Raw genomic sequence first — 27,392 nt, forward strand, 5'->3', positions numbered from 1 at the left:
ATGGCCGGGTCCGGGTTTGAGTCGCTGGAGCGGTGCTTGGAAAAACATCTGCCACTCGCAGAACTGCAGGAGGTCAAACGCGTTCTCTATGGCAAAGAGACCAGGTGCGTGGAGTCCAGACTGGCCAGGCAGGGAGCTTGGGGTGGGGGTCGGGGGCCCCTTGGGGCCAGCAGGTGTGGGTCTGGGGGACCAGACAGGGGGCTTCAGGGTCTGAAGGGTTCTGCAGGGGCGGTGGTGAGTCCTGGATTGGCGAGCTGAGACCCTGAGTTCTACAGATGGGGCCTCAGGTGCACAACCCAGCGTGACCCTTACAAGCCTGGAGGGAAAGGACAGTTTTACTCTTTTGTGCTTTCACTGTGACCACCCAGCTTTCTTTCCAGCTTCCAGTGATCCGCTTCTTCCCCAGCACCAGGCCTGTCCTCTGGCTGGCTGTCTAGGTCTGTACCTCCAGCCAGAGCCCTGATCAGGCCCACTGGAGGTCTTGCCCCCAGCTCCTCCTTCCTGCAGTGACCGGCCTCTGGAGGGTCCTGGGACAGAGAGGCCTCTGAATCTGGTGAGCGAAGGGACCTTTCTCACTGGCAGGTCCCAGGAGTTAGCTCCCATGCTCGGAGCAAATGTTTTCCACTCCCAGCCTGCTGTGTGCATCGCTGGGCCTTTCCAAGGGCAGTGCACTCCTGGACGCCGGGAGCACAGGGCTGGAAGACACTTGCCCTTCTGCTCCTGTTTCTCTTCAGTCCACTTTTCTCAAAGTAACCAGAAGACTTAAATCATATCCTGCTTAAAACCCTACAAGGGATTGGCACGGCCCTTAGAATGAAATCCAAACTCTGACCCTACGCGACTCCTGACCAGACATCCTTCCACTTTCTTGCCTGTTTGTGGGCTCCCCCAATCCAGCCACACCACACACTCCCTGACCTTGTGGCAGTGACCTTGAGGCGCCTGGTCAGCTCCCCTGAAACTGGAGGGGGTTAATTGGATCAGAGGATCCCAGCCACCAGCCCATGTGGCGTTCTGGCAGGGGTGGGGGCTGGACCTCAGAGCCCCAGGTGTTTTCACGGCTAGTGGATGGTGAAGGTAGAGCAGCTGCTTTTCGGGGTGAGCCTGGTACAGAACTGTGTCCAGAGGGCTCTTCATACCCAAAGAGGGGTGCCTGGGACTGCTGGCCCTCAAGGCCCCTCCAGTGGGCTGATGCTGGATTACCGCCTTCCATGGGACCTGTGAAGGCTCATGATGGGGGAAACCTCTGAGAACTGGGGCTCCTAAGGAAGGTGCCCTGAGGCAGGGAGTGTTTAAAGGTGAGGCAGGCAAGCTCCCCTGGGAAAAGACAGAGCTTGTGGGTGTCAGGGAGAGTGCTGGGAAAAGAGAAGTAAGTGTCCCGCGTCGGTGACAGGCCAGGACTTGTTGCAGAGCTCAGGGTAAAGGACCGCCTTGTAAGAAGGACTCGGTGTACACATTTGGATCTCTCCAGAGCAGGGAAGGATTGGAGTGGAAGCCAAATTCCATTTACCAGTGACCGCCAGGCCTCTTCCTGGGGCTCAGCTCACCGTAACTGAGTCAGTGGTTCCCCTTTTCCGTTCTTTCTACTTTTCCCTCTTCTCGGTTCTGTTCCACTCTGTGCTAAACCCTTCCAAGCTTCACTCTGGGGTTTTAACCATTTGTACTTGTGACTGGGTGGGGTTTGGCTATGAACAGTTTGCGAAGTGAAGATAGAAAATTACTCATTTAAAAGTTTGTCTGTTCATGGAACTCTCCTGGAGGCCCTGTGGTTAAGAATCCACCTTCCGGTGTGGGGGGTACGGGTCAGTTTCTGGCTAGGGACCTCAGATCCTGCACGAAAAGTCAAAGGGTCAGTCACTCAGTCGTCCCTGACTCTTTGCGACCCCATGGACTGTAAATTCTGTCCATGGAATTCTCCAGGCAAAAATACTGGAGTGGGTAGCCATTCCCTTCTCTGGGGGATCTTCCCAACCCAGGGATCCAAGCTGGGTTTCCTGCATTGTGGGTGGATTATTTACTGTCTGAGCCACTAGGGAGACCCCAAGATCCCACTTGCCTAGTAGCCAAAAAACCAAAACACAAAACAGAAGCAATATTGTAACAAATTCAGTAAAGACTTTGAAAAATTGATCCACGTAAAAAAAATATATTAAAAAAAGTCTTCTTTTCCCATGGCCTGACTTGGGTATGGCTGCCTCTGTGGAGGCCTGATGGAATCCTCCCCTGGACTCCTCCTTCACTCCACGCAAGACTGACTTCTCTCATGAGTGCTCGCTGCCCCCAAGACAAAGGTGACGCTTAGCCAGTGTTTACTAAGTGAGTGAGCTAATGGGCCTTTGCCTGTGCCAAACAGATAAAATCCCCAAAGAACATCAAGGCACAGTTTAAGACAGCCAGAACCAAGAAACATTTATTCATTCAACAAACATTTATTGAGTGTTTATTTTTGTCTCAGGCACTAGAGGTACTAGGATGAGTTAGCCACGGTTCCTGCCCTCGAGGGGCTTTCCGTCTTTTGATGGTTGTCCTGCACTGCAAGAAAGTATGCAGGGAGAGCTGAGGGGTTTATGTGGATGGGGTTGGGGCAAGTGGGGAGGGCTCCTGGGGTGCCAGGCTTCAGCTGCATCCTGAAAGAGACTGGGGGGGGCGTCAGTCCGGAGATAGGATGGGGCTCAGGTGCTCTGGGCCAAGGCTCAGACAGCAGGGGACATGCCCGTTTGGGGGCTGTGGGAGTAGAATACTGTGGGGGCTTTCCCAGGAGAGGAGGCAGGAGTAGTTGGGGTGGATCCTGGGGGCCCCTCCTCTGCAGAGGAGGAGAGATTGTCCTGATGGTGCTGGGAGCCTTCAGAGCATTTGCAAAGGGCAGGTGGATGATGGGGAGGCCTAAAGTGGGCAGAGTGCCTGGGGGCAGAGAGGAGGAAGGGTTCCAGAAGTCTCAACAGGCAGTGCCGACGGCCAGCCTGGCAGAGGGGTCTTGGGCCCTTGGGTGGCCTGTGTGGGTTCACCTGATGAGCTGCAGCTGGGGGGCAGGCCGACACGGTGGGGGTGCTGTGACAAATGGCCAAATGCCACATGGCTTCAACCAAGGAAATGTATCCTCACTGTTCTAAAGACCAGAAGTACAAAAGTCAAGGTGTTGGCAGGGGCATGGTCTTCCAAAGGTTCGGGGCAGCGTTCTCCTGTGCCTTTTCTGGTTTCTGGTGGCTTCTGGTATTCCTTGGCCCGTGGCGGCATCACGCCAGCCTCTGCCTCTGTCTTCACAGTCTTCTTTTCTCCCCGTGTCTCTCCTCTCGACCTTCCTTTTAAAACCCACTACTGGCTTTTAGGGCTCCCCTAGGTAATACCAGATGATCTTATCTTGAGATCCTTAATGACGTCTGCAAAGACCCCTTTTTCCCCAAAAAAGTTCCCAGTCACGGGTTCTGGCTGTTAGGACGTTGGGCGTATCTTTTCTGGGGGAAGGGGCGCACAGGTCAGCCCACGGCCCATTACAGAGACCCTAGAGAGGGGATGTCAGGGTTGGGGGAGGCCTGGCTTGGGCTTGTCCTAGAGATGGTCATTGCAGGTGAAGGGGTGGGTGCAGAGGAGAAGTCTAAGGGGCACAGGAAGCGGAGATTTTGTAGGAGAGTCCAGAGGTAAGGATGTGAGGTTGCAGGACCCGAGGGCCAGTATCAAGGAGGCAGATCAGAATGGGGAGACTGTCAGGCGCCTCAGGGAGGTCTGGAAGGATGGGGACCTCAGGGAGTCCACATGGCTTTAGCAGTCAGAAGGCTGGTGCTTCCTAAACAAGAGAGGAGAGACTCAAACAACTGTCATGGTGAACTATGGTCGGTCCACAGGAGACAGGGAGTGGTGTCCACCGTGTGTTAAGTGAAAAAGGCATGTAGACAGAAGAGTGGAACATACAGAAGGACACCTTTGTATGTGTGACACACACACACAAATAGGAAAATGTTGGAAAGAAACAGGAGACATTGTTGAGGGGGGCTGTCTCTAGGTTCTGGGAGGGAGGGGAACTCATTTGACATTCTCCACCATTTGATTTTTTTTTTCCTCCCCATGAGCCTGTGTTTCTTTTGTAACAAAGCTTTAGTTTAATTATTTAAAATGCGGATCCATTAGAGGGGAAGGAGAAGTTCCAGAAGCCAGAGGTTGCCAAGGAAGCAGGGACTGGGCTCCCTTGGGCAAGGCCTGCCTGACCCCACTGGAAAGGGGTGTGTGGGGCCAGGACAGGAAGTGATGGGCTGTCCTTCCTGGACTAGTAAGTGAGGCCCTCAGGGTGGGGGCCTTGGTTACCAGAGGGGCAGAGAGCCCGCTGCAGGTGCCAAGGGAGGGCCAGCAGAGAGCCCACATGTGAGGTCCTGGTCCGTTGGCTGGGCTCCGTCCGCATGGCTGTCTGGTGCTCCACCGCCTCCGTGAGCCGAGCCCCTGGTGGACATAGGACACGGTTAGAGGGTGCAGCTTGAGGGCCAGGTGGGTTCTCCAGGAAGAAGTGGGGCGGGGTGGGGTGATGGCAGGCCAGGATAACAGGAGGGCAGGGAAAGCCTCCAGGTGGTGGCCTCAGGGCCGGGTGTCCCCAGGGAGCTGGGGCGGGGCGGGCTGGCCAGAGGCTGCAAGGACCAGCCTACAGCTGGGGGCTTGCGGACCTCCGGTGAGCTTTCCCAGCTGATGTCTTCCTCCTGGCTGAGGACGGGCTGCCCGCCCGCCCGGCCCCTGCCCCCGGCCTCAGCGGGGACTTCTCCTGGGGCGCGGGGGACCTTCTGAGGCCCCCACGGCAACAGGAGGCAAGGTGTGGGCTTTGCAGCTATTTCTAACCTGCCGGAGCACACGGAGCCCTGACGAGTTTGAAAAGCAGGCTGATTGTCAGGGGCGGAACCCAGCTCTGAGCTGTCAGGGAGCCGTCAAGGGGAAAGCGCCTGGCAAGGGGGCGGTGGCAGGGGGTCGGGCTGACAGGGCTGTGATTTTGAAAGAAACGTCGTTAAGAAAGGGATTCAAAGGAGGAGAGGAGTATTATTAGATAATGGCTGTCAGGTGAGTTTCTGAGGCATTCTCGGGGTATTTCGTAACCCTCTCACCCCCTAGATGGTCAGCTCTTCCTGGGCCCTCGCCTGCAGGTTCCACCCCCGGGCGGGGGCATAACGGGCATCAGTGTTTGCCATTCGGCCCGTGGTCACTTTGGTGGGAGGTTTTATCAATAATCCACTTGCCTCTGTTAATAAACCACACACCGGGATGAGCCCTTCAGCCTTTGGTCTGGACGCCTGGGCCCCACCTCGCCCATCTGGCACTGGGCCAGGAGCTGCCCTCTCCGCTGGCAGTCCCGGCAGGACAGGGGTCCTCAGACGCTCGTGACCCTCCGTCCTGCTATCACTCCTGGCCTCCCGCTCGCCTGTCTCCTTGCAACCTGCTGTGACCACCCCCCAGCTCACGGAGCCCTCAGACTCCAGTCCGCAGACGTTTGGGGGACTGCATCCCCTCTCGCCTGTGCTGAGACTTTAATCCCCCCACTGCCGATTTCAGCAGCTCGAACATCAGCCTCTTGGCTGGGTTCCCTGCCGCCCCGCCCCCCTGCCCTCCTCTGTGGGGCCTAACCACTCTGCCTCCCGGCTCCAGAATCGGGGTGAAGCCCGTTCTCCACCCGCCAGGCCCTGGGGGTGGGGTGGTTCCCCCATCCTGCAGTCCTGCCCCAGCTTCCCACACGTGGCCGCGGCCCTGGCCAGCTCCTGCACCTTCCTGCCAGGACGCCCACACGCACCCCTTCTTGGCTGGAGGAGTGACTGTGAGTGTCATCATGTGCCGCGGACCCACTCAGCTCACCTGCCCTCTGCCTTCCTGCGTCTAGGAAGCTCGACCTGCCCAGCGCGGCTCTTGAGGCCGCCTCCCGAGGGGACTTCGAGCTGCAGGGCTATGCATTCGAGGCCGCCGCGGAGCAGCAGAGGAGGCTGCGGACCGTGCGTGTGGGGCTTGTTCAGAACAGAACCCCGCTCCCCGCGGACACCCCCGTGGTGAAACAGGTTAGGCCTCTCCCGACTGCAGAGCCTTGACCCCAGTCCCCGGCTGGTCGACTAGCTGCTCTGCCCTGGTGTGTCACCCCCCTGCCTTCCAGCCATGTCTCTTCTCTTTCTCTTCCGGGACCCCTACCCCTTTCTCCGCCTCCCGCTCCTGGGATGGAGCTCAAGTTGCCAGGGAAGAGGCCACCCCTTTGGCTCCCGCACTGTCCATTGGAACCCTGCCTCCTGGGCTCCGGCCAGCACACGTGTCTGTCCAGCCCGTGTGCCTCTGCCTGGCTTCTCGGCAGGAGTCACCCGCCCCAGCCTCCATTGGGTTGCAAATCTGTCTCCTTGGCCAGTCAGGAGGTCATGGGGGGGCCGGGATGCGGTCCTTACGTCCCCAGCACCTAGAAACACGCTCCCAGCCCAGCATCTGCGGGCCCTGTGGGGGGAGACCCGGTGTCTCTGGGTTTCAGCCTGGCCCCTTCGGGTTCCACTGCTCTGTCTCTGAACAAAAACACTTCTAAATACCTCCTGGGAGCCAGACGGCGGGCTGAGGACACGGAGAATTTGAGGATGTCGCTCCCAAGGAGCTCGTGGGGTCATGGGACAGGAAAGCCCAGTGGGGAACGGTGCCGCTGTCGGGGTGCACGAAGGCTGGGGGACCCCAGGTACCCCGATTCTCGGCCCCGCCGTGGGCGACTCGTGAGAACACCCGCAGGGCAGGGCAGGTCGGGGAGGGAGCACGTTCTGGTAGAGGGTGCAGCTGGGCGTCCTTGGAAGATCAGGGACACGCAGGGACAGACCTGGCAGGACTGGGCATCCCCGTAGCCGCGGACGCAGAGTGTCCTGAGTGACCGGGGTCCCAGGGCTAGGGGTGAGGGGGCAGGTGACCCGGGGGAGGGCTCTGGTGTGTGGTGGGCCCCTCTCTCAGCAAGCAGCTCATGTCTCAGCAGCGCCACAAGGCGAGCAGCCTTCTCCCCGTTCTCCAGACAGGGGAAACTCAGGCTCAACAAGGCGGCGTCCAGCGCCTGGGAGACCCCAGGGCCTCTGCACTGCCACGCTTCGGGCCGGAGGACTGTCCCGCGTCCTGGAACCTCCCGCCCCGCGCGTCTTCCTGCGGTGGGCCTGGTGGGGAATGAGCACTAAAGTTGGCCTCAACCAGTAGAACCCGATGGGCTCTCATCCTCACTGTTTGACTTGCCAGGTCACCGCCCTGCACAGACGCATGGAGGCCGTCGTGGAGGTGGCTGCTGTGTGTGGAGTCAACATCATCTGCTTCCAGGAGGCGTGGAGTAAGTCCCTCTTCCGACACTTTCTCTGCCGCTTGCAAAACCGCAGTCTTAACTCCACGTCACCGAGAGCGTCTGCCACGTGATTTCTTAAAAATCTCCTTTCATTTCTCATCCCTCGAGAGGTTCTTTGTCAGCAGCACGAGCAACCCCAGCACCCCCTCCTTCTCACAAGCCTCAGTCTCTCCTCTGAGCCTTTTAATTCTTTCTCCCAAAGCATCCTGCCGGGAGAATCCCTGGACAGAGGAGCCTGGCGGGCTCCAGTCCATGGGGTCGCGAGGAGTCGGACACGACTGAGCGACTGAACAGAAACACACAGACACACACCCAGCAGAGAGCAGAGGCGTGCTCCCTCTCTGCCACCGGTACCCAGCAGGTCATCCCGTTCCTCACATTTCCGGTCACGTGTGTGCTCACTCTTGGTGACACTTTTGGCGTGTCTGCCTCTTCCGTTAGACTGTAAACTCCATGTGGTCAGTGCCTGGGTGGTGGTAATTTTTCCCATCCCAATCCCCACCCCCCTCCATGTTTTTCAACATTCAAAAAATGTTGATTGTAAAACACGCACATTGCTACTATCGGTAAATGTACAATTAAGTGATGTTAAATATAGTCGCAAAGTTGTTTTCACTGTCATCACCATCTCGACCCAGACTTTTTTGTCATCTCCAGCCAAAACTCTGCACTAACTCATCAGTAACTCTCCCATCCCTGAAAATCTCTGTTCTACTTTCTGTCTCTATGAATTTGACTGCTCTCGGGGCCCCGTGTAGGTGGAATCCTGCAGTGTTTGACCTTTGGTGTCTGGCTTGTCTCACTGAGCATCATGTTTCCAAGGTCCATCTGTGTTGTTGCAAGTGTCAGACTGTCCTTCCTTTTCATGGCTGCATAATATTCCATTAAATGGATGGATCACATTCTGTTTATTCTTTCTCCTACCCCCATTTTATCTTTAGCAGTTTGAATAATCCTTGGTACATGACAGATGCTAAAAATATTTACTGGATGGTTTAACCAACTTCTCTTTCTTGGAAAACTCCCGCTCATCCATCAAGGCTTAATGTGGACACCCCCTCCTTTGTGGGGCCCTGGGGACTCCCCTGCACAGAACTGAGCACCCCAGCAAGTTCCCACTGAGCTCCCCATCTCGGCTGGCATCTCCTGAGGGCAGGGCGGGGTCTAGGTCCAGAGCCTGCCTCGGGGAATGCTGGTTCAGTGAATGGGGGACCCCCTTTCTCTCAGACTAGGAAAATGTGGTTAGAACTTTGCAGCCAGCCTCCCCCAACCTGCCTTCCCCATGCTGCTTTTGAAAGTTTGTTTACACTACAGGGGTTGTGAAAACAGGAAAAGAAACCATTAAAATGGAAATGGAGAAATGTGGAGAGCTTAGCAACCTGAAATGAAATTGGAAAGGGAGGTTTTATCCTCTTGGGGCCCTTGAGTCTCCTAATGCTCTGAAAGCGGCGAGTGAGCGGTCATTAAGGATCTTTCTTTGTTATCAACAGCGTTCTTGTTGGCTTCCTTAAAATAGCTCATCCGTCTTCACCCAAGGAGCCTGGGGAGTCTTGAGCCTGCTGCCAAGGCCCCTGGGGCTGCTGCTGGCAGAGCCTGCCGCCCACTTTGCTGCCTCCGTGGGCCACGTCCCGGGCGGCCGAGGTGGTGGTGGTACCACCGTCGCCCCAGGCTGCCAGGGACTGGAAGGGACTGGGGAGCCTGGTGCCCCCCTTCTTGCTCTGTGGGATGAGGGGTCACACTCGCTTCGCAGGGGTATCGGGACAGGCTGCCTCTCATCAGGCCTGGCACTGTGCTGGGCACACGGCCCGGGTTTGGGAAAAGCTGTGATGACTTAAAAAAAAATGCACCACTTGAGAGTTAAGTTTTATTGGGGGCAGTATGAGGACCGCAGCCCAGCAGACAACCCCTCAGACAGCTCTGAGAGACTGCTCCGAAGGGGGCGGAGGAAGGTCAGTCTGCATGTGATGTTGGTCACGGGGGAGTGCATGCAAGCAGGTGTATGTTTCCTTGGTAGAAAGTTCCTGCTGGTCTCGTGAGGCTTCTGTTCAGGGGGAACAGTCATCACCATGAAGGATTTTCATGCTTTTCTAGACATGAGGGCATACAGGAGCTGGGCTCATAACATCAGCCTCTGAGAACACCTAACTCTCTGAAGACCTGTCCTGCCAGTCTTCCCAGGGCAGAGTGCCTCGTTTCGGCTCTCGACAGTGAACTCCTGCAGGGGCTTTGGGGGTCAGCAGCTGCCACGGCACAATCATCCAGGGCAAGCCCCCAGGGCAGGTGCCGATTTGTGGTCGCCAGTTGATGACAATTATCACCCCCAAAGAGGCCACACACGACCCGTGCAGCAACCAGGTAAAGTCCTCCTCGGCCACATCCCACAGCTTTCCCACAGACCTTCCCCGCAGGCCAGTCGGTTTCAGAGACGTCCAGCGGCATTAACACTGTGTAAATGCCAAGTAAATAGTTGCCTCTGTGTGGCAACCTCAAGTTCTGCTTTTTCGGAACGTTGTGGAATTTTTTTTTTTCCCAAACATTTTCCACCCTCAGTCAGGGTGAGGGGCAGGGGGAACCCACAGGTACGGAGGGCCAACCCTGCATGGAATTGGTCCAAAGAAGGAATTCAGTGCTCCAAGTCACGAAGGAAAAGACTTCACAGTTCGGCAGGAAGCAGGCAAAGGGTATGGATGAAATTACCTGGAGGATGAATCCAGAAGAGCCAGTGACCACGTGGCTGGGGGCTCCAGCTCGCTGGGGACGCAGGAAAAAGCCATCAGAGCGGCGGATGCGGAAGCGTGTGCCCGAGGCGGTGGAGCACGCTCGGCCGGAGTGTGTGCCTCCCTGGTGCCTACTCCCTGCCAGCCCCCCCACCCCCACAGAGGGAACCTCCATTGAGAATCTGGTGCCCTGGCATTCTTTGAATTGTTACCGCACGTGTATGTCCCTGCTTTTTTTTTTTTTTAAAGCACACAAACACCAGTGAGTTATGAAGCTTCCTGTTGAGTTAGCCCTGGATGGTGGGGCGTCGTCTATCCAGAGAGGGCAGAAATCACGCTTTCATCCCCAGGGAGCACTCAGCCCATCCAGCCTGTCCCAGACTTCTGCTGGGGTCATTACACGAACGGCTCTCCTCATTCCTGAAGAGGCCTCAGCCCCCGGGAGAAGGAGCATTCCTATTGACGTGGAAGGGTCCCGGCGCCGTCCTCAGGGACCCTCAGACACTGTCTCCAAGGAGCCTCGGCCATGCTCATGGCAACCTGCAGGTCGGCCAGCATCTCGGGACCCGTTTCTGGCTGTACCTTCTACAGAATTGTTTCACGTACGGTTTAGTCGCTAAATCTTGTCTGACTCTGCGACCCCATGGACTGGAGTCCGCCAGGCTCCTCTGTCCATGGAATTCTCCAGGCAAGAACACTGGAGTGGGTTGCCACTTCCTTCTCCAAGGGGATCTTCCTGACCCAGGAATCGAACCCGTGTCTCCTGCCGTGGCAGGCGGATTCTTTATCGCTGAGCCGTCAGGGAAACCCTGTGTGTGTGTGTGTGTGGTGGAAATCGCGGTAGCATAGACGTAACAAAGTTCACCATCGTAACCATGTTTTTGCGGGCTCAGTTCTGTAACATTCAGCGCATTCACGTTGTCGCGTAACCATCGCCACCATCCACGTGTGGCACTTCCTCATCTGCCCACACTGATGCTCCAGCCCCTTGAACATCAGCCCCGCGCTCTCCGCTCCCCCAGCCCCGGCAGCTGTCTTCCCGCTCTGTGCCTCTGAACCCGCCTGTCCTGGGCGCCCCGTGTACCTGGAACCACACAGTGCTTGTCCCTGCTCTGCCTGCCTTACTTCACCGCACACAATGTCTTCAGGGTTCACCCGTGTTGGAGCAAGTGTCAGAATTTCCTGCCTCTTTAAGGCTGAATAAGGTGGCTCAGCCGTAAAGAATCCGCCCGCCAATGCAGGATACGTGCGTTCGACCCCTGGGTCAGGAAGATCCCCTGGAGAAGGAAATGGCCACCCATCGCAGTATTCTTGGCCAGGAGAATCCCATGGACAGAGGAGGCTGGTGGGCTACAGTCCATGGGGTCGCAAAGAGTCGGACGCAACTGAGCGGCTACAGGATGGTATTCCATCGAACGGGGGGACCACCATCAAACCCTTCACCCACTGATGGACGCTTGGGTCGTTTCCATCTTTCGGCTGCTGTGAGCCTGGGTGTGCAAGTGTTTGTTTAGATTTCTGCTGCAAGTGTGTCTAAGACAGTAGGCGGGGCGGGTGGCCTCACCCCTAGAAGCCGGAAAAGGGGAGGGTCCGCCCGTCGTCCACAGCCGGGGGTTGGCCTCGGAAGGCAGACGCCCCCCACCAGGCCGAGGGGCCCCCTTGGAGGCCCCGCGCTTGGATGTGACTCTGAGCTTTCTCCTCTCCACAGCGATGCCCTTTGCTTTCTGTACGAGAGAGAAGCTTCCTTGGACGGAATTTGCTGAGTCAGCGGAGGACGGGCCCACCACCAAGTTCTGTCAGGAGGTAGGACGCTACCCGGCTTTCAGCTGGCAAGCCAGCCCCTGGGGGCAGCCGGACGCGTGCGGGTCAGAGCGCGGCCGCCGCGGCCGGGGTGGGCCTTGCCCATGGAGAGTGCGCCCGCCTGGCTCTGGTTTTGCCAGATAAGAGTAGATAAGGCTATTTATTGCCCTTTTAAAAAAAAAAACAGACTGATTTCACTTGAAATCGGTTTCAGAGCCAGAAGGGCCCTTTGTGGCTTTTTCAAATATGACATTAATTAATTAGTGTTATTCATGGCTATGCTAGGCCTCCCTTGCTGCGTTGAGGCGAGTGGGGGCTCCTCCCGAGTTGGGCCCCCCGGGCTCCAGGCGTGCCGGCTTCGGCAGTGGCGGTTCCAACTGTTGTCTGGAGCGCGGCCTTGGTCTTTGGGGTGCGCAGGTTTGGTTGCTCCGCGGCAGGTGGGATCTTCCCCGATCAGGGATCAATCCCGTGTCCCCCGCCTTGGCAGGCCGATTCTTCCCCACTGGACCCCCAGAGAAGTTCCCCTTCATGGCTTTTTAAGTGAGGGAGCTGCAGCCCACAGAGGGGGCCTGGGGGTGACCGTCCCCCCCCCCCCCAGAGCAGGGTCTGCAGCCAGCGAGGGGCGGCCCTGGCAGCTGGGGACCAGGGTCAAGGCTGCCTCCTTGGCCAGAGCCCCGCTCCTCCGCTTGCTGTTAACTTGAGTTATGGAAGCTTCTCTGTGTGGCCCGTCTCGGTGTAGAAACTGGGCCTCATTTGTCTTTATTTAAGCCTCATGATGTGTGTTCCACGATCCTGTTTATGTGCGTTGTCCAGGAAGGGCAGCTCTGTCGGGGCGGAGAACAGGTCCATGGCTGCCTGGGGCTAAGCAGGGAGAAGGGATGAGCAGGGATGCTCACGGGGCCGGGGTTTCCGCTTGGGGTGTTGAAAACTTTCTAAAGTTAGGTTGTGGTGTTGGTTGCACAACTCTGAGTGTACTGAAAACCACGGAATGGCGCCCTTTGAAACAATGGACTTTATGCTCCGTGAACTGTGTCTTCATGGAGCGGTCACCCCAGAAACCCCCATGACGTCCCACACGGTGGCTTATGCTCGTTCTCACCTCGGAAAACTCCCTTCATTCCTGCGGAAACTTCGGGGCTTTTGAAGCAGTGCTGTGATCATAGTGATCCTGTCAATACGGAGCCGTGATTCCAAACAGCCCTCTTCTCAGGCTGGAGGGGGACATCTCCCAACCACTAGGTGGGGGGTTCTGTGCCTCGGACAAGAAGAGGAAGAGGACGGGGTGGGAAGTGCTCGCAGACGGCGAGCCTGAACCAGGACGGGAGGGAGAAGGGACAGGAGGAGGGTGGGAACGCGCTGGTCCAGGGGACCCGTGACCGCGTCGAGGGCCCCGCGTGGCTCCCGGCGTCCTGCCGCGCCATCTCTCTGTCCTCTCACTGAGGTTGGGGGTAGCAATGGGCCGGTAAGAGCTGAGGACAGAAGACCGGCTGGGGCTGCTCGTCTTGGTCCCCCCCAGATCCTGTAGTTCTTACTTGAGACGAAAGGAATCTGGTGTCCAAGAGTTACGTTTGGTTGGGTTCTGGGTTTCTGGGGGTTTTTTTGGGTAGCTGAGACATATGATGATTTTTTTTTTTTTCCTCTTTTTTTTTCTTTTTGGCTTCGCCAAGAGGCATGTAGAATCTTAGTTCCTCAACCAGAGGTTGAACCCGTGCCCCTGCAGTGGAAGCGCAGTCTTAACCACTGGACTGCCGGAGAAATCCCTTGTCTTCTTTTTTTATTGTGCTAAAAGGGCTTCCCAGGGGGCTTGGTGGTAAATCTGCCTGCCCGTGCAGGAGACGAGGGCTGGATCCCTGGGTTGGGAAGATCCCCTGGAGGAGGAAATGGCAACCCACTCCAGTATTCTTGCCTAGGTGCTTTCAGGGACAGAAAAGCGGGGCAGGCTACAGTCCATGCGGTCGCGAAGAGTGTGACGTGACTGAGCACATATGCACACAGGTTGTGGTAGAAAACTCGTCATTTAGCGTCTTAAGCACTTTTGAGTGTACCGGTCAGTTCACAGCGTTACGAGACAGACCTCCAGAACCTGTCGTCTGGTAGATCTGAAACCCTCCAGCTACGTGTCAACTCCCCTCCGCCTCCAGCTGCGGGTACCTGACGTCCCACGTGGTCTCTGTGATTCGACTACTGTAGATGCCCCGCCTGAGTGCACGTCTGCAGTGCTGGTCCTTTTGCCTCTGGCTGGTTTCACTTGGAGTAACGTCCTCAGTTTCATCCGCATCAGAGACCACAGCCACTTCATCCATGGGCCAGGACTGCCTGCCTTCTTAAGGCTGGATAACACTCCATTCAGTCCATCCTAAAGGGAATCAACCCCGAATATTCGTCGTGAGGACTGATGCTGAAGCTCCAATACTCTGTCGACCTGATGCAAAGAGCCGACTCATCAGAAAAGACCCTGATGCTGGGAAAGACTGAAGGCAGGAAGAGAAGGGGGCGGCAGAGGATGAGATGGATGGATGGCATCACGGACTCGATGGACATGAGTTTGAGCAAGTTCCGGGAGACAGTGAAGGACAGGGGAGTCTAGTAGGCTACAGTCCATGGGGTCACAGAGAGGTGGACACGACTGACCAGCTGAACAAAATGACAAAATACTCCATCGCGTGTATGTGTGCACTCAGTTGTGTCCGACTCTTTGTGACCCCATGGACCTACCAGGCTCCATGGGACTGTCCAGGCAAGCTTGCTGGAGTGGGTTGCGTGTGTATGCCAGGCTCTCTGGACGGTGGGTTGCTCCCACCCTTGGCCGTCATGAACAGCGCTGCCGGGCACACGCGTGTGCACTCACACGCTCCCACTCAGTTGCCAGCCCTGTGGTGGCTGTGTTTGCCTCCGTGAGGAGCCCAACATCACTTATATTCCTGCCGGCGTTTTGTGAAGGCTCCTGTTTCCCCACACCCTTGTCAACGCGCCTTATCTGCTTTTTTCATTTTGTCTCGTTGTTGCCTCTGGGTCTAAAGGTCTGTGGGAAGTGGCGTGAGGCTTGCCTTTATTTTATTTGTACTGCAGGGTCTGTGATCTTTGTTGAGGGGTCACAGGGTTGGAAAACAGAAGACTTTGCTCTCTGCACCCTTTAGAATTAGGAAATCAGCCTTAGCCACACTAGAAAGGTCCCCAGGGCTATGTTCAGCATTTCAGAAATCCTGATATAACCCATACACTGCTGATATAACCCTAGGCTCATGGAAATGTCAAGTGATTTGATTCTGACTAGAGCTGTTTTAAGGTATAATGCTTAAGAATCGGGAGAGCGGGCCTTTCGTGACGGTCCAGGGGTCAGGACTCTGCACTCCCCCTGCCAGGGGCAGGGCTCGGCCCCTGCTTGAGGAGCTAGTATTCTGCAGGCCAGCTGATCCCAGGCAAATATTACAGACAACCAGCAACTACCCGTCAAAGCATAAACCACAACACCACAGGGCAATGCAAAAAGGCAGCCACTGGGAGACTGAAACTCTGTCTCCTAGATCTTGGATCAAGGAGAAATCAAAGATGGAATTACAGCATGTCTGGGAGAAAAAGGATTATATGAACATGTCATATTCAAGCAATGCAAACTAATGGCATCGAATCGTGCCACCTGAAAAAAAAAAATCTAAAAAAGAGTAGAGAAAGTCTTTCACCTGTTGGCACAGACGTCGTCGTTGTTCGGTCGCTGAGCCGTGGCCGACTGTTTGTAACGTGGCACGTAGTAAATGGTGAAGGGAATGAAGAAACAGCTGTTCTTCTCACTTGTAGCGGAGAGAGGAAAAGGACGCATTTCAGGCCTTTGGGGAGATCCAGAAGTGGGGTTGGGGGGTCATGTGGTCGTTCGGGGTTTAATTTTGGAGGCATGGCCCTACTGCTCTCCACGGCAGCTGCACCATCCTCCCACGCCCACCAGGAGTGCCCGAGGACGATGCCGGTTCCCATGTAGCTAAGCTTGGGCATCAGAACAGCGCTGGCATTTGGTCTTTAAAAGGACAAGCGTAGGGAGAGCTCAGAACCCAGACATTATCTAGGAGGACCCTCGAATCCTTCTATAAAGATGTCCGAGGCGCGATTTCAAAGGAGGGTGGTGCCTCATCTGTTTTTCCAGCTGGCGAGGAAGCATGGCATGGTGGTGGTGTCCCCCATCCTGGAGCGAGACTCGGCCCACGGGGACGTCCTGTGGAACACGGCCGTGGTCATCTCCAGCTCCGGAGCGGTCCTGGGCAAGACGAGGAAGAACCACATCCCCAGAGTGGGCGACTTCAACGAGGTGAGCCTCCCCGCCTGGGCCCGTGAGCAGCCTGGCTGCCACGCGGTGTGGCTTCCCCGCGTCACCCTGCATCACGCGGGCGACTGGGATGCGGTGGGAGTCCCGGGCAAGTCCCCACGCGTCTTTAGCACAGAGGGCTATGTTCTTATATGTGCTAATATTTTTAAAAATATAACCGGGTTTGGCCTCTTGGAATTCTTCTTGAAAGTAAGGAACATGTTTTCAGGTCTACTATGACCTTCTGCTTTTCTGGATATTCATTCTGTTCAGTTTTTTGAGAGTTTGATATTGAAACTCCAGCTAAAAATTTTAGTTTGCTTTAAAAAAAATAATAATTGTAATATGTAGGGGAACTGTATGTAACTTTGTCCTCTATATTCCAAGTCTCCTGTCAGTGTGTTATCACACTTCCATAATTTAAAAAAGAAAGAGGAAAAAGAAAAAGTTGCACGTAAGTTAAAACCAGAAGCGATAGTGCACAAGCCTGAAGTGATCACTGGGGCCCTGCAGGCCCTGAGCTCCTCGTCCGTCAAGGCCTTAGGCCTCGTTCGGGGGTTGGGGGGGTCCTTGTCTATGGCTCCCGTGGGGTCTGGGTCAGCGACGTCCGAGTGTCAGGTGACCGTGCGGGGCGCACGTGTGTGCACAGGTGTGTAGGCTGGGGCTTTGGCCCGTACTCAGGGCCTGAGTGGTTAGCTATCCTAACTGGTTAACGGCCATCATGGGTGGAGGGAGGTGGACGTTTGCTGGTGGGAAATGGACCCCACCTAACACCTGAGATCCGGAGTCTGAACTGGATCTGCAGTGAGTACAGCTGGTCAGGGTGTGACACCCTCCGCCCTCCCCAGCTGTGCAGGTCCCAGCTGCTCCCAGGCCGGTCGGGCAGGTATGAAGGGGTGTGCGGAGCTGGCCGAGGCCCCCCGAGGAGAAAGAAGCGCCCAGCATTCCTCAGGGACCGCTGGAGGCGGGGGCAGGACGCCGCGCCCCCGGCCTGTTCACTCTGGGCTGAGTCTGGAGCTCCCCGCAGAGAGCGGCGGGCTTGTCTCCGCGCACCAGGATCTGCTCGCGTGTCCACGCTGGGCTCGCATCCTGGCTGCTGCCCAGCTCGGGCGAATTTTGAGGTTAACGGGAGGAGGCAGAAGGCAGGGAGAGGACCTGTGTGGGACCCTGGCTGGCACCCCGAGGTGGCTGGCGGAGTCGGCAGGACTGTGTCCCGCCTGCCGGCCGTGGGGGACATCCTTGACCCCAGGCAGTGTGTGTCCAGGGAGCTTCTGCAGAAGGGCACCTTCTCAGTGGAATTCCAGTCTCAGAAGGGCCTTTGTTGGCCGGTGAGGTCACACGTGATGGCGTGTCCCCCCCAGCCGGGGCGGGGACAGATGGTTGGTGAGGACGTTGACCAGCTCGTGTTAGCACTGACCACAGGCCTTGGCCTGTAGTGGTGCTGGGATGAAACCTCACCCCAGTTTATCCTTGACACGCTGCGGGAAGTAGCTCTGGGGACTTTCTGACGTGTCACCGCAGGTCTGTGGGCAAGTGCTCAAGCCGCGGTGATTTCCCGTCAGGTAAGCTTGTTCATGTTGTGTCTGGGTTTTCAGGTTTGGCTCTTTTTTTAATTTTTAGTTTATTTTAAGTGGTCTGAAATTTCGGAGTTTAGAGTCATACCAGGAGTGTCCCTTCGGGAGGATGGGTGAGTTTCGTTTTTCTGTCAAGCCTAAGAAAAGGGAAGCGTGGCGGCTCCGAGCGTCCGTCCGTGGCCCTCTGTCTTCCAGTCCACGTACTACATGGAGGGAAACCTGGGCCACCCCGTGTTCCAGACGCGGTTCGGGCGGATCGCCGTTAACATCTGCTACGGGCGTCACCACCCCCTCAACTGGCTCATGTATAGCCTCAACGGCGCTGAGATCGTCTTCAACCCCTCCGCCACCATCGGAGCGCTCAGGTCCCTGGGCCCAGGGGGCTCGGCGGGGGTCTGGGGGCCGGGTTTCGGGGCGCGGAGGCCGGTTGGGTGAACAGAGGCAGGGATCTGCACCACCCCTGAGCCCCGGGACGGTGAGTGGTAGGGTCCGCCAACTTAAGCGTCCGTCACAGCCCCTCCCTCGAAGAGCTGAGGGGTTTCCCCAGATTGGGCTACGTGGTCATGAACCCACCTGCCGACGCAGGAGACGCAGGAGATGCGGGTTTGATCCCGGGGTCGGGAAGAGCACCCCCCTGGAAGAGGGCAGGGGAGCCCACCCCAGTATTCTTGCCTGGAGAATCCCCATGGTCAGAGGAGGCTGGCGGGCTGCAGTCCCTGGGGGTTGCCCAGACTTGGACACACCGCCCTGAAGAGCAGGGCCGTGCTGCGAAATACCGTCCTTGGCTATGGCGAGGCCTCAGGCAGGGACCACTGGCAGGATTTGGGAACGCTCCCCTTCTAAGGGCCCGGAGCATCGGGGGTGACCTGAGAAGCTTCGGCTCCCCTCCTGTCCCACCTGGGCGTCCCGCCTGGGGGCTGGTGACGACGGAGGGGTCCTTGGCCTCCTGTCTGCAGACCCCCGGGGAGAGAAGGAGCGGACGAGCGGTCCGAGCTGAGAGCGTCCTTGAGAGATCAGTCAAGGGGCTCTGCCACCTGTGTTTACCCAGCCACGTGGTGTCTGCCTTATCCCTGTGCAGACAGAGCGGCTGTCCCAGGGCTGGGGAGGGAGGGGGGCGGGCTCCAGGGCCCCCCGGAGCGCTCGCGGGGTTGCAGCGGGGCTGCCATGAGCAGCAGCAGTGCCCTTTAGAGCTTCCCCCTCCCCAGCAACGGGTGGTTTCCAGCGTTGCCTCATCAAGGAGCAGGAGGGCTCCGGGCATCTGTGCGAATGCCTCTCCCCCCAGCTCACTTCCCCCAGAGCATTCCGGGGTCTGCTGTGTCATCGGGGGGCCGGGGCAGGGAGGGGAGTCCCCGTCCCCACTGGAGGGGGGCAGCTCTGCTGGGCAGCCTGCAGTCCCCTGGGGGCCCACCCCGTCACTCTCGCCCTCGCTTGCCACGAGATTTCCGAAACTTCCGTCGAGTGTCTTCTAAACGTGGGGACGTGGCTGTCACTTCACCTCAAACTTGCTGTTGAACGTGGGGCCCCCTCCCTCAGCGCGCTGATCTGCATGGCCAGTCCCTCACAGAACGGGCCCATCCTGTCTGTCTGGGGGGTGCTATCGGGCACAAGGAGACGGTCACGTCTGGGGTCTCCTGAAAGAGTGGTTCCTGGTCGTCCAGCCAGCAAGCCTGGACAGACGCCCCGGGCCACGCCCTGGAGCAGCCTCCCTGCTGGCCACGTGTTACACACCCAGCGAGCTGCAGCTCCCAGAGGGGTCCCTGAAGCCAGTGCCCACCTCCCCCCCTGCTCCCCCGCCCCGAGCACAGCCACTCGCAGGCTGGGAGGGACACAGCTGTAGCCTGGACTCAGCTCTCCAACCGAGCACTTCTGGGCTTTTATCAGCCCCAATCAAGCAAACAGAAGCCGCTCAACGTAATACACACATGATGGCTTGTGTCCTCGGCTTATTAAAAGTTGTCCATCTTCCTTCTGGACAGCAGTGGTCCCACCCACTCGTGCCCTCCAAGGAGGATGTGTTTCTGCTGGCGGCTGAAACGCTGACGGGTCTTTCAGGAGCCCCGTGTCTGAGGGGCTCCCACAGCGTTCACCCCCTGTCTGCTCCGTCGCTCAGCCGTGTCCGACTCTTCGTGACCCCGTGGGTGGTAGCCCACCAGGCTCCTCTGTCCCTGGGATTCTCCAGTCAAGAAGACTGGAGTGGGTTGCCATTTCCTCCTCCAGGGGATCTTCCACGGAATCTGGAATCCGTGTCCCCTGTATCTCCTGCATTGCAGGCAGATTCTTTCCCACTGAGCCATCAGGGAAGCCCTTACACCCTTGACCAGATAATTACAGTCTGAAAACCTTAGCCTGAGGGCACGTTGGTGAGACCAGAGGAAAGCTTCCTGCCTGACGTTGCTCAGGGCCCTGCGATGGACAACAGGGAAAAGCTGGAAGGGAGAGAGTGGTCAGGGCCAGCTCCTCTCCCCCAGCGGTTACGGCCCACCGGTCCCGGGGCTAACGCAGCTCCGTAACCCCCGCCTGTGAGCAGAAAGGGCGTTTCCAGGCTGGGGTCAGAACCCTGCCAAGAGTCTCCTTGCCGAGGACGGCCGTAGAGTGTGGAAAGCGGTGTAACAGGTGGTTCACTAGGACGGTGGGACGCAGGGTGAGTTTCTTAAAATCCTGAAGGGTTATTTGTAGAACCGTCGCTGAGGGTTTATAAGCAGGAGGCCCGGCAGCCTCAGCTCGCAGCTTCTAGAAGCACCCATCCCCTTCTCTGACATCTCCCTCCTCCTGTATCAGCACCCCTCCACCCCACACACACACGCGCGTGCGTGCAAACGTGTGCGCATCCTGGGAGTGGGCAGGGTGTCCGCACGTAGGGTCCCCCAGTTCCGAGCACCCCGTAGAGGCACAGTGCGGTTTGATGAACCGAGTCACCCTGCTGGCCCTGCAGCCGAGTGGTCAGAGATTTCCGCCCTCCCACCCTCTCGGGCCACCCTTCCCCTGCCCCACTGTGGCTGATTTCAGGGGCCGGCGCACCCTGCCCGCGCAGCCCGGCCCGGCTCTCAGGAACCTCTGGCCTCGTCTGAAAGCCTCGGTGTCCTGCCGGCTGGAGCTTGGGTCCTGGCCCCCTCACCCTCCCTGGAGAACCACAAGGGGCCTGTTGCGCGGCGCCCGCGCCACACCTGTCTATTTAATTCCCGAAAATGTCAGCGACGGGCGTGTTTCTGTAAAAATCCTTTCTTGAAAGTTTTGTCAGCTCAGCTGAGCAGCTGGGGGGAGAAAAAAAGCAGGAAAATTAGTCCCTCCATCAAGGCTGGGATTTTTTTATCCCCCCTCCAGACTTGTGAATGCTGCTGAGAATTAGGCTTGTGACAAGCACCCACCCACCCCTCCACCTACTCCCCGGTTTCAGCCAGGTGCACGCTGACAGGAAGGCTCCGGGGCCCTGCGCTCCCAGGCACCCCGTGTTTCTGAGTGGGATCGCAGCTCTGCATCCAGAACCCCGACAGCGCTGTTCCTCAGACCGTCAGCGGCCAGCAGGCCCACTGAGTTCCGTGGCACTTTTCGGCTGGTGGGCTGCAGACGGACAGGTGTCCGCCAGAGCAGAGTTTCCCACCGAGTCCCCCCACCCCCGCAGGCGCTGGCCCCGGGGAGCTCAGCTGAGCCCACGTGGGGATGTCCCCGTCCTGGGCTGTAGGAGAACCGGGGCCGGGGGCCTCTGCTCTCGAGGCTCGGGGTTCAGAAGTGGGAAATGGGGGGGCAGCTCAGGGGAGGTGATGCCGCCTTCAGCCTGAATTCCTCTCAGGCTTACTGTTTGCCGGGCCTGAAATCCTCCCCTGTAGAGACAGGCGGCTCTGCAAGGCGGCGTGACAGGGAGCCCTGCTAGCTCCAGTGGTAAAGAACCCGCCAGCCGAGGGTTCAATGCCCCCCCCCCCCCGGGTCTGGAAAATTCCCCTGGAGGAGGAAATGGCAACCCACCCCAGTACCTGCCTGGGAAACCCCATGGACAGAGGAGCCTGGGGGACTACAGTCCATGGGATGGCAGAGTCAGACAGGATTTGTATTACAAGGGTAGGGATCTCCCTTCTGACGTTTACTAGCCTGGGGGGGTGGGTTTCTGACCCCACCTGGGGGGAGGGAATGAGGCAGAAGCCGCAGTGAAGGGGGTCCTGCCGGGTAGCACCCCACCCCCACCCCGCCAGCCGCTTCAGCTGCTGGAGAAGGGGACGGATGTTTCCAGAAGCCGCGAGCCCATGCTTGTCTGCACAACCTTCCTCTGGGGAAGCCTCAGAAAAGGAAACTTAGGGCAAGGATTTTTTTTTTGACCGCACCGCATGGCCTGCGGGATCTTAGTTCGCCCACCGGGGATTGAATGCCTACACTCTGCAGTGGGAGAGCGGAGTCTTATCCACTGCGCTGCCTGGGGAGGCCCAGGGCGAGGCTTTGACCCAGGGCTGCCGCTGGAGCGTCGGCCGCCCTCCACATGGCTGCTTCGGCCCGAGAGGGGACGAGCTGGCCTGTTGGTGGTGGGTGTGGGGTCACCCACGGGCGCTGTGAGCCTTGTGGCAAGAATGGCACCCCGGCCGCAGCTCAGGGCTGAGCGTCCGCTGAGTCAAAGGCTGGGCGCTCGGCAAGCTGGTTCCCCTCCTTCCTGTCTCACAGTGAGTCCCTGTGGCCCATCGAGGCCAGGAACGCAGCCATCGCCAACCACTGCTTCACCTGTGCCATCAACCGCGTGGGCCAGGTGAGTCCCCGAGGCCTCGGGGGGGGTTGGGGAAGGGATAGAGGGATGAGGACAGGAGACCTGCCCGGCCACCAGCAGGCCCAGCCGCGCCCCCAGCAAAAGCCAGGCGGAAGGAGCAGCAGTTGCGGTGGCCGTGGTGGGGACCCCGGGGTCGCAGCTCCTCTGGGCACACACGCCCCACGTCCCAGGGTCCCGGCAGGGGGAGCCTGGCTGGGCCTGTCACCGTGAAAGCTAGCCCTGCCCAAGCCCTGTCTTGTCTGCAGCTGAAACCATTTTAAAAGGCTCTCAGCCCATGACCACCACCCAGTACCTGCTTTCTTCCCGTTGTCCTCCCCCCAACCTTGACCTCAGGCACCGAAAGATTTGACTACAAACACCCGGTATTTATTACATAACAAATCCTCTTCCGCATTCTTGCTAATCAGATGTCAGACATTAATCAGAGCATCTGATCAGCCTGAGATAACCCTAAGTGGGTCTACAGGAAAGAAACTTGGTGTGTTTTTTTTTTCAATTATTTTTATTAGTTGGAGGCTAATTACTTCGCAACATTGCAGTGGGTTTTGTCATACATCAACATGAATCAGCCATGGAGAGAAACTTGGTGTTTTAACCGGCCTGCGTGCGGTGGCACCCTCTCCCGGCTGGACACACCGTCTTGGGGAAGGTATCGAGAGCGGGTACCCCCCGCTGTCTGCGCTGCCCCCAGGCTGGGCGTTGTGAAGTCCCAGATGCCCTCCGTGCCCCGGGGAACCAGTCTCAGCAATGGCTTTCTCTTCTCACAGCAGACGATAAGCTCCTGAAGGCAAAATCCGGGTCTTTCCCTGGGGCTCGTCAGATGCCCGGCTGGCCGGTGGGGGGCTGGGACTCAGGGGGGCCAGTTCCATCAGGCCGGTCCACGTCGCTGTAGCTCTGAACTAAGTCTCTCACCCCCAGCCAGCTCTGATGAGTGTCCCGCCAACACCCCCTAGAGGTGTGTCTTGTGCGTGCATGCTAAGTCGTTTCCGTCACGTCTCTTGGTGACCCCATGGACTGTAGCCCACCAGGCTCCTCTGTCCATGGGATTCTCCAGGCAAGAACACTGGAGTGGGGTGCCATTTCCTCCTCCAGGGGGTCTTCCCGACGCAGGGATCGAGCCCGCATCTCTTAACGTCTTCTGGCATTGGCAGGAGGGTTCTTCACTCCTAGCGCCAAGTGTGTCTTACCTTGGTTTTATTTCCCAGGAGCACTTCCCAAATGAGTTCACCTCTGGGGATGGCAAGAAAGGTATGTCCAGGTGACTTTCCGTGGGGCTGATTTGGGGTGGGGGGTGGGGGAGAACCTGGCTGTCCCTTCTCCATCTGCTGTCTCCGAGCAGGACCCACCCCACAGACCGTCTGCACACCTGCCCCCCTCCCCGCCTCGTGTGGACCCTGGGGCTGTGACCCCCTGGCACCCCAGATGAGGATGGAATAGGGACTGGGGTGGAGATGGGCCAAGCTGTGGGGGAGCCGTCTGTGACCTCCCTGAAACGGGTGCATATTCCATCCTGCAGACCACACCCCTCACCCCCTAGCTGTCCAAGTGCCCCCAGAGCCCAGCATGGCTGCCCCGGGTTCCTAGAACCCACAGCTCGTTTGGCTCTGTGGGCAGAGCCGGAATCCGCCACGCCCGGGCCCTCCTTTCTGGCCTGGAATGTGGGAGGGGGCCACCCCCAAATGCAAGGAGGTGTCTGGGAAGCAGAGGGGCGCTGAGCAGGTGTGCCTCCCACAGCAGTATTTCCTGAAAGCGCTCAGATCCCCCCACTCGAGGCCTGGGAGACTGGAGCCTCTGGCCCCACGGGGCTCCCTGTCACAGGACCGGGGTCCGGCCGGCCCCGGGCGGCGCCCGCATGCTCCCTGCACACCTTCAGGGCAGCCAGCACCCTGCTTTACTACTGAGGGGCCCGAGGCCCGGAGTGGGGGAGGGCGACGTGGCTGGGAGGGCCGAGCTCACCGGGGGCCACACGACTCGCTTGAGCCGCGGTGGCTGATGCTGGAGCCGGGGACCAACACCTCTGCCAGGGAGGCCTGTAGGACGGTTCCCGGGGTCAGGACTCCGCACTCCCGGTGCGGGGCATCTGGGTTCAAGCCCTGGTCAGGGAACTGGATCTGGCATGCTGCAACTAAAAAAGAAAACAAGCAAACAAACTATATATATATGTACGTATAGCAATAAAACAGCATTTTAGTTTCCGTTTTAAAGATCCCGCATGCCGCAGCTAACAGATCCCATGTGCAGCACCCAAGACCCAGTGCAGCCGAATACCTAGAAATAAATTAATTAAAAATAATAGAAAGGTTCCTGGGGCAGAGGTGAGGGCGTTGAGGGCGACTCCAGCTGGCGGCCGGGCGTCCAGGCGTCCAGGCCTGACGAGGGAGGCAGGTCCTCGGGGCCACAGCAGCTGCTGGAGAGGGTGTGGGGACCCTCGTCCTGGCGTCCCCCGGTGCAGAGACCACCAGCATCTGCACGCGCTCACGGGCCTTGCGGTCGCTGCCCCTCAGCTCACCGGGACTTCGGCTACTTTTACGGCTCGAGCTACGTGGCGGCCCCGGACGGCAGCCGCACCCCCGGGCTCTCCCGCACCCGGGACGGGGTCCTGGTCGCCGAGCTGGACCTCAACCTCTGCCGGCAGGTGAACGACATCTGGGGCTTCAAGGTGGGTCTCCAGGCTCCTGCTTCTCCATGCGGCCTGGCCTGCTACCAGCACTGGGACTGCACCGCTCCGGGCGGCCTGAGGGCCAACCGCGTGGCCCCCTCCCTGGGCTGCGCAGAAGGCCGGGGGCTGGGGCCTGGGAGGGAACCACGGGGTCAAACACTGCCCGGGGCAGCAGGCCTCGATAAATTCTCCACTCACCTGATTTATTAGATTCTGGGCGCCTTCGAGCAGATTCATCTCAATTTCATTTGTCCAGAGAACAGAGTGGCTTGGCCTCGCTAATCCTCTTTTCCTTCCCAGGCACTTGCACTTAGCACAAGATGAATGTGTGTGTCTGGCTCTGCCCGTGGCCAGGCCCCAAGTCTGGGCCCGGACAATGGAGGGAAGTGGGTCGAGGAGAGAAATAGGCCTCTGGCCTTGGCGGTGCCGCTGCCTCGCGAGCCACTTTGGCTCCCTGCCTTATGCGCCCGCTTGTAAAACGAGGCCTTGGGGACCTGATAGCCTGTAGGGAAGGTGGTGGGTCTCCAAGGATTCTAAGTGCCCGCCTCCTAGAATGGGGTGCTTGCGGCCTGGGACCCCACCACCCCTGAGCACAGCCCATCAGGCACACAGAGGGAGTGTTGCCATGTTTGCCTCCCAGGGTGTTTCCACTGACTCCGCACCTGCTTCTGGCAGATCACACACTCAAATAAACATCACACTGTCACGATGGGATGACTGCCCAGCACTCCTGGGCGGGGAGTGCCGGGGGCCAGCCAGACGTGGGCTCCAGGCCTGAGGAGAGTCCTGTTTCTGTGAGCATGGGTCCTTGGGCACCTTCCCTGAGCCTCAGATCCTCCTCTGAGCGATAGGGCGCTGCCCACGTGAAGGTCTCCTGTCTCTGTCCTCCCGGGAAGCTTAGATTAATGCAGGATTCCGCACCAATGGGAAGTCGGAGCCACTAATCCGAATGACTTCTCATTAGTAACTTTCTGAAAGCGGAAGCCGTCGGAGGCTGTGATGATGGGCATCAGCTCCTGTCAGAGCTTTGGGAGGGAAGGGGCGGTGGGGCGGGGGTGGTGGAGGGCGGTGCGAATGACCGAGTGACGGGGTGTGAGCGCCCTGGGTGGGTTTTCCGGCCCCGCCCCCAGCCTCTCCCCAGCCGCCGGCCCTCCGGAGCCAGGCCGCCAGGGTGTGCATCCCGGGGGGCCCACTCCTGCCGGTGACCGGCGGCAGGTCAAGCCCCTCTCGGGTCGGGGGTGGGGGGCGCAGGGGGGCAGGACGGCCCTCCTCCCCTCTGCCTGGGAGCCCGCCACACCTTCTGGTGGAAGATCACAGAGGTGTTCCAGCAGGAGGGACTGGGGGCGTGAGTCACGTCGGCCTCAGTGATCTTCGCCACCGCCCCGGAATCGGTGTCGAAGGGTCACACGCGGGGTGGCGTCTCCGAATCCAAGCCTGAGACCGTCCTGGCCTCCAGCCCGTCTTCCGGTCGCGTTTCTGCCCCACAGCTGCCCTCTAGTGGCAGCAGGTGGAAGTGCGCGAGTGAGGGCGTTTAGAATGAAAGGGGAACCACTCTAGTCCCTGGCGTTTCGCTTTCAGATGACCGGCAGATACGAGATGTACGCTCGGGAACTTGCGGAAGCTGTCAAACCCGACTACACCCCCAAGATTGTGACAGAGTAGCCGCCGGCCCTCAGTCCCCGCCCGCCAGGGAGGGCACCTCTGCCCGCAGCAGGTCGGCCAGGGCGCCCGGCTCTGCCGTGTCCGGCTTCTCCCTGCTGACTCCCGATGGCGCTGCTGTCCAGGCTGGTTTTAAAGGTGGCCCGGGCGGGTGGGGAGGTTGGTCAGGTGAGGCGGGCTGGCACACGAGCGCCAGCTTTCCTTCTCGGGGGATGAAAATGTGTGGGGACGGGGTGGAGGTGAGGGTTGCAGAGCCCTGTAACACATCCACTGAATTTGTTCACTTTGGTCACTTTGAGGTGGTTAGACTTTGTTGGGTGGATTATAGAAATTCAATTAAAAGATCATCCCAGGCGCTGCTTCTGCAGGCTGGTTTGAAGCGAGACAGATGGGGGACTTGCCCGGTGGTCCAGTGGCTGCGACTCCACGCTTCCAGTGTGGGGGTGGGGGGGTGGGTTCAACCTCTGCTCGGGGAACTAAGATCCCATGTGCTGCCCCTAAACATCACACGTACTACAACAAAGATGGAAGATCTCTCTGGAAAACCCAGCACAGACAAATAAGTATCATTTAAAAAGAAGCGAGGGGCTTCCCTCGTGGCTCAGTGGTTAAGAGTCCGCCTACCAATGCAGGAGATGTGGGTTCCAT

At 58.5% G+C, this 27,392-nt stretch overlaps 1 protein-coding gene and 1 long non-coding RNA gene across 2 annotated transcripts; one reads left to right on the forward strand and one right to left on the reverse strand.

The window, feature by feature from the left end:
• Positions 1–27,028, forward strand: UPB1 (beta-ureidopropionase 1). Its single transcript, XM_061141416.1, has 10 exons — positions 1–104; positions 5,843–6,014; positions 7,198–7,285; positions 11,723–11,817; positions 15,950–16,111; positions 17,878–18,047; positions 22,327–22,408; positions 23,632–23,674; positions 24,931–25,085; positions 26,664–27,028. Exons 1-10 carry the CDS (start codon positions 1–3, stop codon positions 26,745–26,747), a joined length of 1,155 nt encoding a protein of 384 aa, XP_060997399.1. The 3' UTR covers positions 26,748–27,028.
• Positions 22,949–26,551, reverse strand: LOC133056266 (uncharacterized). The gene is made up of 4 exons (XR_009692776.1): positions 26,383–26,551; positions 25,284–26,056; positions 24,383–24,551; positions 22,949–23,656 (listed from the first exon to the last, which is right to left on the reverse strand). It is a non-coding gene; the product is annotated as an uncharacterized LOC133056266 (long non-coding RNA).
• Positions 27,029–27,392: the final 364 nt, after the last annotated feature.

Source organism: Dama dama, chromosome 5 (genome assembly GCF_033118175.1).
Source record: "Dama dama isolate Ldn47 chromosome 5, ASM3311817v1, whole genome shotgun sequence".
In the NCBI taxonomy this organism is placed as follows: Eukaryota; Metazoa; Chordata; class Mammalia; order Artiodactyla; family Cervidae; genus Dama; species Dama dama.